At 32.8% G+C, this 15,282-nt stretch overlaps 1 protein-coding gene across 1 annotated transcript in view; it reads left to right on the top strand.

Moving 5' to 3' along the window:
- Positions 1 to 15,282, top strand: part of ATP2B2 (ATPase plasma membrane Ca2+ transporting 2) — a 124,046-nt gene that overhangs the window by 33,026 nt on the left and 75,738 nt on the right. The window contains exons 5-8 of the mRNA XM_032194226.1: positions 1,694 to 1,819; positions 3,594 to 3,626; positions 11,663 to 11,704; positions 13,473 to 13,637. Of these exons, the coding sequence (XP_032050117.1) occupies positions 1,694 to 1,819; positions 3,594 to 3,626; positions 11,663 to 11,704; positions 13,473 to 13,637 (366 nt within the window). The remainder of the gene's footprint in view (positions 1 to 1,693; positions 1,820 to 3,593; positions 3,627 to 11,662; positions 11,705 to 13,472; positions 13,638 to 15,282) is intronic.

The raw sequence follows: 15,282 nt of genomic DNA, 5'->3' as shown, positions 1-15,282 counted from the left end.
TCTATAATGGTACTTTAGTTACTGGATTATATTCTGATTCCATCTGGTCTGATTTTACTTATATCCCACAGATGCATGTCTGTGACAATGACTAGTCCTAATACATAATGTATTTCAAACTATAATACCTACGATAAAACAAATTGTTAAATAAGAAACCAATCTTTGAGCAGATTTAGTTAACCATGTGTTATCGTTAACCAAGTTAACCATATTTCACTTGGATTATAAATATGGGGTTTTTGTTTGTTTGTTTTATATGAATATATATAAACTATTTTCTTCTCACAGCTTTTACTTTGTATGTTATAGTCTGTTTTTGTACTTTCCAAATTATTTCCTCCTTCTTCAAATGCAGGAAAGAGTATTTGAAAAACCCCAAACCCAGTAAACTTCCAGCTACTTTCAAACTCAGTTTACCCTGCCAACTTCACATAGAGAAATAATTGCTTTTCATCTGGGTGTCACAAAGACTTATACTAAATAGGCAATGCTATAGCTTAATAGGCATACATAATTTTCTACCAGTAAAGAATAAAATATAAAACATATTTCAATTAATAGCTTCGTATATGAGTAGTTTCTCATCATTAGGTATTAGCTTTTTGTCTAGACCATAGGAACATAACTGTGTCACATGACTGACATACAGTGGTGTATGTCTTTTAATATTCACTATCTACTAAGGACAGATCTATTAAAATGTTATAAAGTGTTACAAATTTTTTCCAAGATGTTAGATCAAAATACTCCATGACTGCTTCTAGGAATTCCTAGTTTGTTTATGTTTCCACAACTCATAGCAAAAGGTTTCTAAGAGGCTGTGATTTTAGATACCCCCAACATTTGCTTAAATAAGAGTTGTAAATTAAAAATTTCTATACAATAAAGCATGCATTTTTTTTCTCAATAAGAATTTAGTTAATATAATGGTGTAATTACCTAGTTAAACAAATGATCTTAAAAAAAAAAATACTCTGCATTTTAATTTGTTTTAGACTAATAGAAATCTTTGTACACATTGATTTTGTTTTCAAGTGTATCAGATTCTTGCTGTTTGGGAAACTCGTGATTTAATTGAATTTAACATCCCTTGAAGATTTTTTTCAGTATTGATTTTCAAGTTTGAAGATGAGAAATCATCTTCAAAAATATTTTTTCTATGCCTGTAAATCAACAACAGCTGAGAAAGATGAGAGAAATTGCACATATGCTTTTGCTTCGGTTATGTAATAGCATTCCATGTATAGTCAGTGTAATCTGGACAACAATCTCTGAGGAATATTTGCAGAATATTAAGAAATATTTCTTAAGTTACAAGAATTAAATGTATGGAGCTAAATTATCTTCCAAACTTGTGTAACCTTTGTGTTAGTGACAACATTTCTTTTTAAAATTGAATGTAATGTGGCTAATGAACATGCATCCTAATATTTGCTATTAAACATCCATTTGTGGTTGAGAATAGTATATAACAATAGGGCTTATTTTTGATATGTAATAATATTGACCTTGATGAAGATTTTAAAAGTGTAACTTTCTCAGTTACAGATCTCCCTCAGTGCTAGTCTTGTGTAAAACATTTAATGGCTATTCTTTTTAACTTATATATATATACACACACACACACACACATGTGTTTATATATATATGTATGTATGCATAAGCAAGCACTTATATTGTGTATTTTCAGGTACTCACGTCATGGAAGGCTCTGGACGAATGCTCGTAACTGCTGTCGGTGTGAATTCTCAGACAGGCATCATCTTTACTCTGTTAGGTGCTGGAGGAGAAGAAGAAGAAAAGAAAGATAAAAAAGGTAAATTTCACAATGCACATGAATGCTCCCAAGAAGGCACTTGGTTTTGTTTTGGTTTTGTTTTGTTTTGCTTTTGTAGCCAGAACTCTCCTCAACTCTTGACAAACAAACAAACGGATTTAAAAAAACTTTTTTTTTAATCCATTTTTGTCATTGCACATCACGCTGGAAAACTGCAAAAGTGGTTAACCAATAATATACATTGGATAACAAGATGTTTTCCCAGTGTTAAATTGCAGACTCTCAGTACATAATTAAATGCAAGGAAGTACATGGGCATACTCCCATTGCTATGTCTTTTTGCATAAATCCATACTCACCTAAAATTTGCAAAGGTTTTGCACTTGTGCACTTACATCTATGCAATATTGTTTTTTCAAAACTCAGCCATGAAAATTACATCTTTTTTTGAGCTTCAGACATAAAATAAAGATTAGGTTTTTTATTAACTTAGTTATTTAATGTCAGTGACTGATTTTAGAGGCATTTTAATTACCTAAGGTGTAGAGGTCATTCTCAGAATAGTAAAATGGAATAAAGTAAGTAGCAGTAAATGTTAACAGAGAGTTTAACTTTGACATCACGTATCAGTTGATGAAATCAAGAAATGTTAAGATTTTCCATCTTATTATAGTTTGAAGTCATGAGCAACTGCTACTCTGTGGTTTGCACACCAAGCAGACATGATTTTACATGTCCTTTGCAGTTTTTGTTCATACAGTCTTTTTGTAAATCATTCCAGTCTACTTTCAGAATTTTGTTCCGTGTTTGTTCTAAGTATGTTTTTCTTTCAGACATGCTTAAGGTCAATTAATATGATTTTTTAGACACTCCCACGCTTTTTAGTGCTTTTTACAGTTAATAAAGGAGTAGTTATAGTTTTACAGAGCATTTTACCTATTAGAAAGCATGATTTCACCTTTATTATTTCTGTTCCATCCTTTCAATTTGAAGCAGCAGATAGGAAAACCAATTCAAAATGGTTTTCACAACATAGATTTTCTGTTCAGAAATATGTGCAACAAATGGAAGTCCTTATGAAACCTAGAAATGCAAAATACTTATCAGGCATGATAAGTTTGCAGAACTTTAAAAGGAGAAAGACCGCAACTTCCCAAAGTAAAACTCTTTCACTTCAGACTAGTTTTGAACAATTTCCTGGAGTCTAATCTTGCTGTCACTAAAAGGATGGAAAAGACTCCTACATACAGATGTTTCAGGATCCAGCAGCATCTGTTTTGGCAGTGTATAAGAATATTCTAGAGGAGAGGGAGCAACATCAGTTTCTGCTTGAATGTAACAACTGTCTGTCCTGAGGTCCTTTGTTTAATGGGGTTGGCCTTCTCTGTATATTATTTTGCTCAGGACGCTGATGATTTTCTCATGTTGGATTGTGGATAGCCTGGAAGACAGTGAAAGACAAATCTGAGGTAGCAAAGTAATGCAATGCACTGTGCTCATAATGTACTTCCGAGAGACACAGATACTTACAGGGATGTATAAGATCTTTTTTTGCAGATGCTAAATCCAATTGGATATAGCTACAATACCAAGAAAATTCCTTCATGTTTTGTACTGGCTCTAGCAGGTTTGTGCTAGTGCAGAAGAGTACCTGTGCAGAGCTGATGGCTGATTAGGCCTGAACTCAGATGATGTACTCTCATATATAAACCTGCAGTTCTCTAAAGTCCTAACAATCATAGATGTTTGCTTCAGTCTTATGTGGGTGTTTGCTTTTATTGTTCATTAACATTTTGTAAAAATCATCATACAGGTGTGAAACAGGACGATGGACATCAGCTTCCAGGTAGAGTAAGAATTCTACCACATCAAATGAAAGGATGAGGCCTTTAGCCAGCAAGCTTTGGTGCAAATCAGGGTTGAACTAATGATTAAAATAATTGTCTTTGAATCAGTCCAGTTAAATTAAAGAACAGTTTCAAATCAACAGGATTGTTCATGGAAAACATTTAAGTGCGCACGCACTGTTGGTGTTGCAAATCTGAATGTTAAGCTTGAATACTCAGTTAATCTACAGAAGTAAATTACAGTACATTAAACACTGAGATGCGTGATTTGCTGTTAGCACTTCGTGCTGTGCTGGTTAGTATGAGTATCCAAATGGAATAAAAAATAAGCATGAGTAACCAAAACACTGTTGTTATCATCAGAATAATCAAATTTGCAATTGAAATTTTCATGAATATACTTACACGTGGTGTGTTTTTAAATCCTATATGCTGTTTATTTTCTTTTTCCAATTTACCATTTGTAAATAAGACAAGATGATATTTCTTGAATTACAAACCAGTACAATATGAAACAGTCACTATGGGTCAAGGACTGAAGAAGTTCAAGGGTCTCAGTCCGGATTCACTGCAGGACTTTGTGCTCTGTTGTGAGCAATTACCCAACAGAAACAAAGCAAAACTTATTTTATCTATTATTTGCAGAGATTAATTTTCTCTACAGTAGTATAAAAATCCACAATGAAATAATAAAATGTTCTCAAAGTTTTTCATATACCTGTTAGGAAAGATTGCTTGACCAATTTATCTGATATGCAAATAATTGCTGAAAACAAAGTGAGAATTTTATTTTCTGTTACTTTTTTTCATTTCACCACAAAACAGAGGCAATTACATAATGCCCATTATTTGGATTTGAAACAACTCATTACAAGACTATATTTTCCTAGATTGCTTCTTCTACATTTCTACATACAATATGGAAAAGTTTAATGTTTCTCCTCAAATCAATGTGCAACTAGGTTTGTACAGGACACAGATTGAGCCAGCACCTTAGACTGAGCTGTGCCAGCAGTAATACATTGTAATATATAGCATTGCATCAAATGCAAAGTATGAAATGTTGCAGATACAATGTTGTATGCAACATATTTTAAAAGTACTGATACATTCCACAAATTTATTTACTTAAGAGAAATATTTCAATCATTTTAATATTTCCGTAACTCATAATTTAAGTTAAAAAAATATATATATAGAGGACCATACATAGTGTGTACAATTAGTTCTTACTAACTGCAAACTTGGTTAAACATCTTTCTTGTTTGTTTAGTTGTTATTATAATTATTCCATGTATGATTTTTTTGCCTTTGAAATGACATTTTGATTTTGAAATTTATGTTGTGTTGATTAATTTAAAACATTGATTTTGGTGAAAACAAAGCCACAGTATTTCATAAATGTTTTTGCTTTTTTTCATTTGCATTTGTTCATATTGTTATTATTTATTATTTATTGTTTTTTTGTTTGTTTTTTTTTTTTTTACCCATTATTACTCAGTAGATTCTTCCCATCCCTCCTCCCACCCTCCTTCAGCCACAGATGGTGCAGCAGGTGCAAATGCCACTGATAATGCAAATGCCAGCTTAGTCAATGGTACGTCAAGAACACCTAGCTTGTTTTATTTGATAGATTTCTCTCCTTACTATATCAGATTCCCTCTTTCTCTTATGAACTGCACAGATGTTTTATGTGCATGTCATTACCCTCTGAGAGCTCCTTTTCCACAAACTCTACAGCAGCTTATGAGATGCCACAAAGATGTTATGACTGAATTACTTCATTTACATAGAATTAAGCATGGGAGAAGAACAAATAGGAATTATGATCTCTTTGCCATTAATTAAAATTGCAATTAAAAGGAACAGTTAATAAGACTGTTTTCAAAACTTTTGAGTTGCCTTTACATAAAGTTTCATTGTAAAACACATTTGTCAGCACAGATCTGAAGAACACCGTGCTAAATGGATTGTACCTTCTTCTGATGTGGCACTCTCATAAGTATTGATATAGTCTTCATGTAGCTTTGAGAAATAGTGCTGGGGTCAGGAATCTGGCTCAATTTCTACTTGCAGTGCTTTCATAAAAAAATTCTGCTGCTTTCAGCATCTTTTTGAATAGAGACTGACAGCAAAGCAAAGCTTTGTGAATGCCCTTAGACAGTGATCATCTAACGAGCCTGTTTGCACTGACTGTGTGTATATTTATATTACTGTGGTCAAGTCTGACTATCTCCTAATACAGCTTCTTGACCCCACTTGTAGCATGGAGGTATTTCAGTGTCTCTTCTAATAGTCTAATTTCAGTGTTAAATAGAAGGGGTCAAGATTAGTCTAGGCATTAGAAGAGCTATATTTTTCTGGTAATCAAATACATTAGTTTATATTTGCCATGGAGACCTTTCCTTCTTGTACAGCACCAGTTACCCAGACATTCTATTTTTCATCATGTTGGTGACAATTTTTTTTTTTTTTAATGTGGGTCAGTGGTTTGGGCATTATGTATGTAACATTAGTTTCTGACACAGCATTGCCAAGTACTAAACAAGTATTAAGGTCTACTACTGTGAGAACCTTCTTAAAGCAATGGCATCGTAAATCCTTTGAGCCTAATTCTAAATAATTTGATTATAACTTAAAAGAAACATGTAACCAGACTTAAAAATTTCCCCCTGCATATTCTAGGTTTGCTGGGAAACTAGGATTTCCAATTCTGACATCTCACTGCAGGGCAGATTTTTTTTTAGTAAAATAGGAGTAGCAACTTTTTTTTGAGTCTCAAAATCTTGTCTGTTTAACTTTGGCAGATGAGCTTTCGAGAACACGAAGTCTTGCACCCAAAAATGTCACAAAAGTTTGAAGGATCTAAAGCAGAACTGCAAAACTTTACTGTTTTCCAACAATATAGGCAAATTCAGAAAAAAAAATTAATTCTTCCTACAAGTCCCATCTCTGTGTTATCTCTAGACCATCCTGGTTCCAACACCCTCATTTCAGATTCCTTAGAGACCAAGAACCAGGAAATGAATGAGGACTGTTTCATTTTCCATTCCTGATGGTTCTACTTCCTTGTGTGTAAAACACGTCTGTGCATACAACAGTCTTACCAGATGTCCTCCTCCTGTCCCACTGGAGATTGCATTATTAAATTTTGCTGAGTACTAAGTCAAGCATCTGCTTAAGTGCTTTGCTGGTTGAAAACCATTGCTCAGCAGGAGGCAGAAATGAGTCCTGAGTTATTCTAACTCAGTCTCTCTGTTAGCATGATTTAGCTGCTTGGTAAATATCTGTTTTGTTTGGTCTAAATGCCTGAATTTCCTATGGAAATTGAGTGCCAAAGGATATTAAATTAGTGTGTAAAATCAAGTAAATATGGGACTTTCAGACTTTCTATCTTCTCTCCCATGAGAAACAGCAGTTATTGTCCCTGCTTATCTCAGAGCTGTAGTTTATATACTCAGTTCTTTTCAGTGCACAAGGTATAGAAGTGAATTGTTTGTGCAACTGAACATTCTTCTGCTTTCACTTCTTCTGAAGTGAGGCAGTTAAATGAATTCTGCACATCTTTGATCAACATGTAGAGAAGAAACTTTCTATAATTCAACTTTCTTGATGGTGTGTTCAGAGGAGAACCGTGACAGAGAGCAGAGTTAAATTTTAGTGCTTTGAAATTGTCTGGGAAATTGCCAAAGTCTGGTTTCTGTTTATACTATGCATTTTTCTAGTCAGTAGTGATGATGAGTTGAGAATACTTAAAAGGTAGGTATGTTTTGCAGGGGGGTTGGAGAAGAGAAAGGAAGGAAAGAAGTTCTAAAGTGAGGAGATGAAGTTCTTGTAGCTATTTTTCCAACCTAGATTAAATTATTTTTTTCAATAATGCCTTAGAATTTTCCCTGAAATATAACTGGAAACAAGCATTTTTACCTAATGTCTAATATCTCTGTGTAGAACATACCTTCAAAAAAAAATATATGCTTGAATAAATACTTAGAACAGGAAATTATGTTGCTTGCTAGTTGAAAGTCAAAACATTACAATTTAAAATAAATTGATTTATGTCTTAGTTACCAGTATTCAGTTGACACAAAAAAATGCTTTTTATTTTCGGTCAGTGATAGTGATAAAGGCATGTAGGCTTGTGATGCATCCTGTTGTTTGCCACCTGCTATATAAGGAACTATCACATACCAGTAGTTATTTCTAGTAGTTGAAATGAAAATGCATAATTTTCTGATGGTCCTTTTTGTTAAACAAGCAAAACAAACAAACAAAAATATATATATTCAGTTCTTAAAAGGTTACAAGTTCAGGTTATAAGAAGATCAGAAAATTTTACAGAAAGGTAATAATTCATGAATTTTCATCTGTTTTAATAGTACAGTATTTAGAAAATATAAATTGTTATAAAGGAAATATGGGAAGAAGCAGTGATGTTTGTTTACAGCTTGTTTATCCCAAATATGATTTGGTTTGCAGAAAGCAATGGTGTTCATTGGCCAGCCTTATTCCTAAATCAGGATTTCATTTTTTGGGGGTCTGTGTGTGTGTGTGTCACAACTCATATATTTTTTAAATTAAAATTATAAATTATAAGATAAAAAGATATTATAATTAAGATTATAAATTATAGAAATACCATACCAGACTCAGAGAAAAATCTCAGCTGATATACTTCACATCTACTGCTAATTCTAGTTCTAGCATATGTATACTTCTGTTCTTTTTCTGCAAAGCAATTTGCAGTTTTAATATATTTTAATGCATTCCCTGAATTGCAAGAAGAGTTATTTAGTGAATGCATAAAATAATTATCTAAAACTTCCTATTTGATCAGTGGCATCACAATTATTCTTTTGTAGTTAACCCGTGTTTTACAAATGCATTGATTCTGACATCATACTGCATGGAAGTATTCCTAATGATTCACTTGAAATACGTCACTTCTTCCCCTATATATAGATTTGCAATGTGCGTCTGTTCTTACTAGCTGCATAATATTACTGACTTGACACGAAGAGAGCTGCAACTCATTTCTATTGCAACACGAGACATTTTGGAAGATCAGTAGGGTATTTTCTTGTTTTGTTCTATCACAGAACATGAGAATATAACTAGGTCAGCTTCTTTAGGTGATTTCAAGTTGTTCTTCCAATGAGAAAATAATTTCTATTGCCAGCAGTAGGATTTTGTTATTTTGTTTCATTAACTCTTCATAAAGAGTTGATGGGAGGGAAAGGGAAATCTTCTGTGGAAGGTTTATTTGCTGAAGTAACCTTTTGGGCATAAGAACTTCGGCATTAGTGATGCCGTGGGTATGTTCCAAGTAAAGAGATGGGAATTTTCATCAGGTAAAGGCAACATGCAAAAAAAAAAAAAAAACTTTATTTGAATCCAAAATTTTCAAAGCAGCTGCAGAACTCAACTCCTATTAAGAGGCTCTGTAGTCTTTTCTAAACTTTCTGATTTTTTGGCCTTTCTCTGAAAAGTGGTAGAAATAAACGCAGATTAATTCCACCAGATTTCAGGGCACACCATCCCTTTTATTTACTTATTTCCAAAAATAAAAAAAATACAAAATTATATTAAAAACATTTTTCTGAGGAATTCTATATTGCATTTAATATAAAATATTAATACTTACTGATCCTTTTTGTTTTTCTAAACAATGCACAAAGGTCAGAGAGATGGGTTAGTATTTCTGGTCCTAGCACAAACTGAAAGAAGGATTTCTCAGCAGTAGTGATTCTGTCATCTTGATTTCTTTCTTCATAATTTGTATTCAAGTGGAAACTCAAGATTCAAGAAATTATAGGAAATAATTTACTCCCCTTTACTGTATTCTTTCCTCTATCATAATTACTTATTCTATTTTATTTTAAATATATATATATGTTTACATTGTTGTTAATGATTGCCCATTTTGTAGGTAGTGAGGGTAGATGAATTCTTAATTTAACTCATTACAAAAATTATTATGCCCCTATTAAAAAGCAAATATAGATAATAAAGTTAAATATTTTGGTTTACATGGAAAACAGTAGCGCATTTTGTGTTTGCCAGTTTGAAGCTCTTTTTTTTGTTTGTTTGTTTTTGTTTGTTTTGCTTTTTAAAAAAAAAATAAAATTGAAGAATCTTTAATTCTACTGCTTTAAGGTTTTGAACTGTGTTCAAAAAAAATAAACTGTAAAGCAGAACACAGAGCAGACTACGTCTGCTCAAAATTAATGTGTCCCAGCTCTTAAGGACGGCTTTTTCCACTAGCTAGAAATCTGAATCTCTGGTGATGTTTTATGTCTTCCTCTATCTGTATTAAAAAGCATTCTAAAAAAAATAGTGATAAGGCAGATATCAAGTTCAGCTGGTTTCTTTTGTTTGTTTGTTTTGTTGTTGTTGGTTTTTTTCCCCTGCAATTTTTAGATGAAGCAAAAATTTTTGAGCAAATATCATAATGAAAACAAACTTGTTTTTGCCCAGGGTCATAGATTCCTGGGAAGACATAGATCTTTGGAAGATAGTTATCACTTGTTTTTCAAATCATATTATAACCAAGGTGGGAATAGAGTTAAAAATAGACAAGCAGTTGATGCTATATAGTTTACTTCAGCAAACCTTAGTAATCCATCTGAGTACTGAGATCATTATATGTAGCACAACATCTATTCCTTTAATGTAATTCTACACTTTGGAATTTCTCGGTGGCTGTAGCCTATTAGCCTGGGGTGCAATGTCATTTACAACCTATTTGGCCATTTTTGCTCTTTTTAAGAGAATCAAGACTTTAGTGATCCCCAATTACTGAACATACAAATGTGTGAGAAATGCATCTTAGCCCTTCACTTTTGCTACTATGTATTCACAGTGTAGAGTGAAAAAATTAATGCATGTATTGAAGCATATCTGCTGCTTTACCATGCATGTTAATTTCTTCTCTGTTAGCACAGGAAGTTTGAAGAGCAGGACTTAACTGCTGTGATTTTTGTTAAGAAACTCTAATGATACTTTATATCACTGAAACTCTAATGATACTTTGTGTCAAAAATCCTGTGAAGAAATTTTAACTATTAATTTTCCTTAGTATTATTTTTCTATTGGCCATTATAGCAAACTATAAGAAGAGGATGTCATCCATTTGGAATATAATATTTAAAAAATTCAAACAGTCTGTTCCAAGAGATTAATTTATCACTGTGACTTTTTCACAAGTTATCCCATCAAGAAATTTTGATATCATTTTTTGATATCATTTTTTGAAACTTGACATCATTTACTAGTTATACCAGAGTTTTGTATGCTCTAACTGGTATTTTTACCATTTTAATTTAATATACACTTTCAAATTTATTGTCAGCTTTAAAGAATACAAATAATGATTTAGATATGGTAAAACAAAATGTAGCTGAAATATTAAATCGTAGATTACAGATGCATTTGACATTCTCTTTAGGATAAATCTGAATATAGGATGACCACCTGGCACTCATATTTACAGGAGTAACTTGCTAAATAATATTAGTACGGAAGATGCCATTTTACAGTTTTATTTATTTATATTTATTAACGCTTATTTATGTATATATATATTTTTTAATTTATGAAAATAATTTATTTAATTTGGGCATACATTAAGGAGGTCATGCTCTATACTACTGTGTGCCAGATTGTAACTGTGGTTTTATTAAATACTAGATATCTGAAAGTTCTCTTCATGTTTATTATTAAAATCCTACTTTTTAGTAGATTCCCTTTATTAGTATCAGCTTAACTTCTGCAATTTGCTCCAAAAAATGTAATGATATTTAGTATTTTATGTTACAACATTGAACTTGACTGAAGTTGCTTGAATGTGTCCAGCTAAGTTGTCTATGCTTCTAATAAACATACGTGTATAATAACAAGGGCTACTGATCATCAATAAGTATCTGTAACATGCTCATTACTTTTGTCTGCCTTTTTTATTTAAATTCCCATTTTCATGTTCTGTCTTGGGTGAAGATTGTTTACTGTCTGTTGTCTGTTGAAATTTTTCATCATATAGGCAAAATGCAGGATGGGAATATGGAGAACAGCCAGAACAAAGGTAATCTTCTTTCCTATTAAGCAGGTTGTGGATTTTATGTTTAGCATATGTAGGTAGATTCTGTTAAAAAATAAAACAAGAGTTTGTGATTTGTGCGTATATGTAAAAATGGCCCTATTCAAACAATGTTGAAAAAAGATCCTACCCAAGAAATTGTAGAGTTTTAATTTATAGAATTTTGATGTATCAGATATTTAGGATAGGAAAATAACATTATTTCTAATAAGATGTTTTTAAGAGACGCTGTCATGTCACGAAGCTCATTTGGATTCATTTTTCTTGTGCAAGTTATGTATGCTATGTATCATTAGTGAATTTCCAGCCCTCTTTTTGATATGTTTGGTCACCTGTGGTGTTTAATGACATTGTATAAACATATTTTTAATTGCAGGGAGAAGGTTAAAAAAAAAATAAAAACAAAAGGAAACTTTAATGCCTCAGGTTATTTAGCAATGTAAAAGTGTGCTATAATGAAAATAAAAGGAAGATTAAGAATATTAGATGTTTCTTCATTAATGTGCAATCTCAGGAAGAAATAGAAATAAATATTTTGCTTCCTCTGAAGAAAAGTTATGTTTCCATGTTTTGTTAAATAAGAGATACCAGATATCATGATTTCTTTAGATTATGCCAAGTAAGTAAATTAAACTATAATTTTCTCTTCTTTTCAGATAATTCTAAACTTTGCAAAGGTGGTAGATCAGAAATAGAATAGATAAACTCAGTTGTTAGTGGTACAGAACCATTAAATAAAATTATACTAAATGAATACATTTTAAAGTTAAACAAAACAGTTAGATTTCCAGGTCAGATAAGCTTAATTTTGTAAAAACTGTTCAGGAATGTCAAAGCTGAGCAGATCTGTTTCATCTCATTCTGTTTAATTTACTTTTGTCTCCTTTCTATACAAAACTGACACATACACATATATAAATTGGAATGTCTTGTTTTTTTTCTTTTCTTTTTAATTTAATAAAACTCTTGCTTTTTGATACTAAAAGTTTCCTTTAGCATTAGCATTCTTTCAGGAATGTATGCTATAGCCTGTAATTTTTTATTTTTTATTTTCAAATGGGATAATTATGATGGTTTTGCTATCTGACCTGATGGTCAAACTACCTGACCACTGAATGCTAAGGAAACCTTTTAAATCTGGTATTACTCTAGAATAGCGGTTCGCAAAGTGTGGTCCACAGGTTACAGAGGTGCCTGTGCAGGCAAGCAGATCTGTTTGTGGAGAGTCCATGGAACCACACTGCTTTTAAAACATTGTCATTAAAAGTAAGATTACAAGAGTGCATTGTAATCTATGAGGCATACCAAAATTTAGTGAATTATAGATAGTCAACTTGCTAAAATGTGTGAGATCTGCTATTCTAGGAAATCCTGCAGTACTGATGTACTGTTACTTGCCAAGTGTTTTGCAACACATTAAGTGATATATATGTGTATAACACAGAATATCATTGGCTATAAACAAACAAACAAAACCAAAAGTAATGGTTTTCCTGGTACTCAACAAATGGTGCGTCACATATTCCCATGTGTGTGAAGTGCTCATGGGTACACTTGTACATTTGTGCCCCTGCGGAACCCCGCTGGGTCCTCATGTGGGCATCTGTCTGCTGTGGGAGCAAAGGGTAATTCTGTGCAGAGTTCCAATCATCAGCCCCAAAAAGGGGTGTTGCTGGGGGTATTCAGTAAGTATCAACACTAAAAGAAGAATGGAGAACAGTTTTGGAGTAACAGTTTTGTTCTGCATTATTAGCCAAGCAGCAGGACGGGGCTGCTGCCATGGAGATGCAGCCACTGAAGAGTGCAGAAGGGGGAGAAGGAGATGACAAAGACAAGAAGAAATCCAACATGCACAAGAAAGAAAAATCTGTCCTTCAGGGAAAGCTGACTAAGCTGGCAGTGCAGATAGGCAAAGCAGGTATGACTGGATAAATGTCTGAATAGCAGTGTGTTAAAGTAACAACAAAGGGTTTCTAAGCAAGGTATTCTTAAAAGAGTAGTACTTTATTACTGCAATATTAGAATTGGATTGTCATAGTACTGTTCTGAGGACAGCAGATGGTACTGAAGATCTTGTATCTTCAAAAGCTCAGTTTTGATCATCAAGAAACAGAAAGCTTTGGCCAACTTGGAATGTAATGAATATTTGAATCAAAATGAAATGTAGCTTACTTGATACTCCCAAGTTCAGTAATTACATGATATTTAATTTCCTCCTTCCATAGAACTTCTAAGTACACAGTTTCAGAATCTCTAATATCATCTCAAAATGTCACTCACAATATTTCCCTCTATGGATTCTGAAGTCGTTCTATTCTCTCTTAATATCCATGTTCATGCCTTCTATCCAAATATGACGTATCTGTTGACTGTATCCAGTACCATCTGGTCCCTACTGTTCAATGTCCCTTCTTCTCCAACATGCAGGTAGAAAGTTAAGATCTTTTGTAATGACCTAATGTTCATTAGGTTGTGTTTTTTGTTTTTGTTTTTGTTTTTGTTTTTTCTCTAGTAGTACTAAAGAGATCTTGGTCTCTAATTCTACAGATCCCTGGCTGTGGCCATACAACAGAATCCTAACTTCCTCACCTCTGTTGAATCTCCTTTATACTTCTTTACCAATCTCATCTTTACCCCTACTGTTCCTTCTAATTATTTTCACTTGATTACACTTAGCTGATCACAGAACCCCATGATGCCACGTCTGTCTCTTTGCCTGAACAGTGCATTACTAAGAATTTCCGCTTATCAGCTTTTAAATATTCAATTTCATATTTTGCCCACTTTCATATTCCACAAGCTTTTCTGTTTTCTTGATAGGTGTACAACAGTATGCATTGATATAAAAACATTTCATTTTTTATGATTATTAACTTCCTAGACTAAGTATTTTTCTACATTGCTTTCTGCTTATTACTTTGGTGTTTTGGAATGCATATAGGTGTCATTTTTAAAGTAACAGTACAGGTCTTTCTAACCATACTGTGACAAGTAATATGAATTGAATTAATTATGGCCTCATTTTTTTAACATTATTTTTCATTAGGCAATCTATGGAAATGTCTTTTATTGCCATAAAGATTTACCTGTAAAATATTTTAATGGATTTTCCTTTATCCTCTGGTATTTAGCGGTCTCCCTGAGTTATCTGTTTCTGTTAACCTTAACATCCTTTAGCTTACCTTTTTATTTATTTATTTTTAACTTCAGTCAAGACATGGAATTCACAGAATCCTCCTTCTATTGTATGATCTCATTAGACAGAAATCAGTATATTCTGAAATGCAGGCTTGGCTTCTTATTCAAAGCCAAAGAGCACTAATCATAGCAAAGCAAAATAGATGTCCTAATGGCAACCAGTTTTTATTTGTCACTTAAATCCAGGAACATAACTGTGCAGGAGAAATACTATCTTAGCAAAGTCTGTGTCATCAAGAGAGCATACAGATCCCCAGATCTTCTTAGAATTCTGTGAAATATTTATTAGTCTCTCATGTGATATACCTTCAGTTTTGTACTGTTTTGAGACTCTCCTCACAAACATATGCACTGTTTTCATATGT

The sequence above is a fragment of the Aythya fuligula genome, chromosome 10, assembly GCF_009819795.1.
Source record: "Aythya fuligula isolate bAytFul2 chromosome 10, bAytFul2.pri, whole genome shotgun sequence".
Classification (NCBI taxonomy): domain Eukaryota; kingdom Metazoa; phylum Chordata; class Aves; order Anseriformes; family Anatidae; genus Aythya; species Aythya fuligula.
This window is presented reverse-complemented; position numbering and strand designations above follow the sequence as displayed.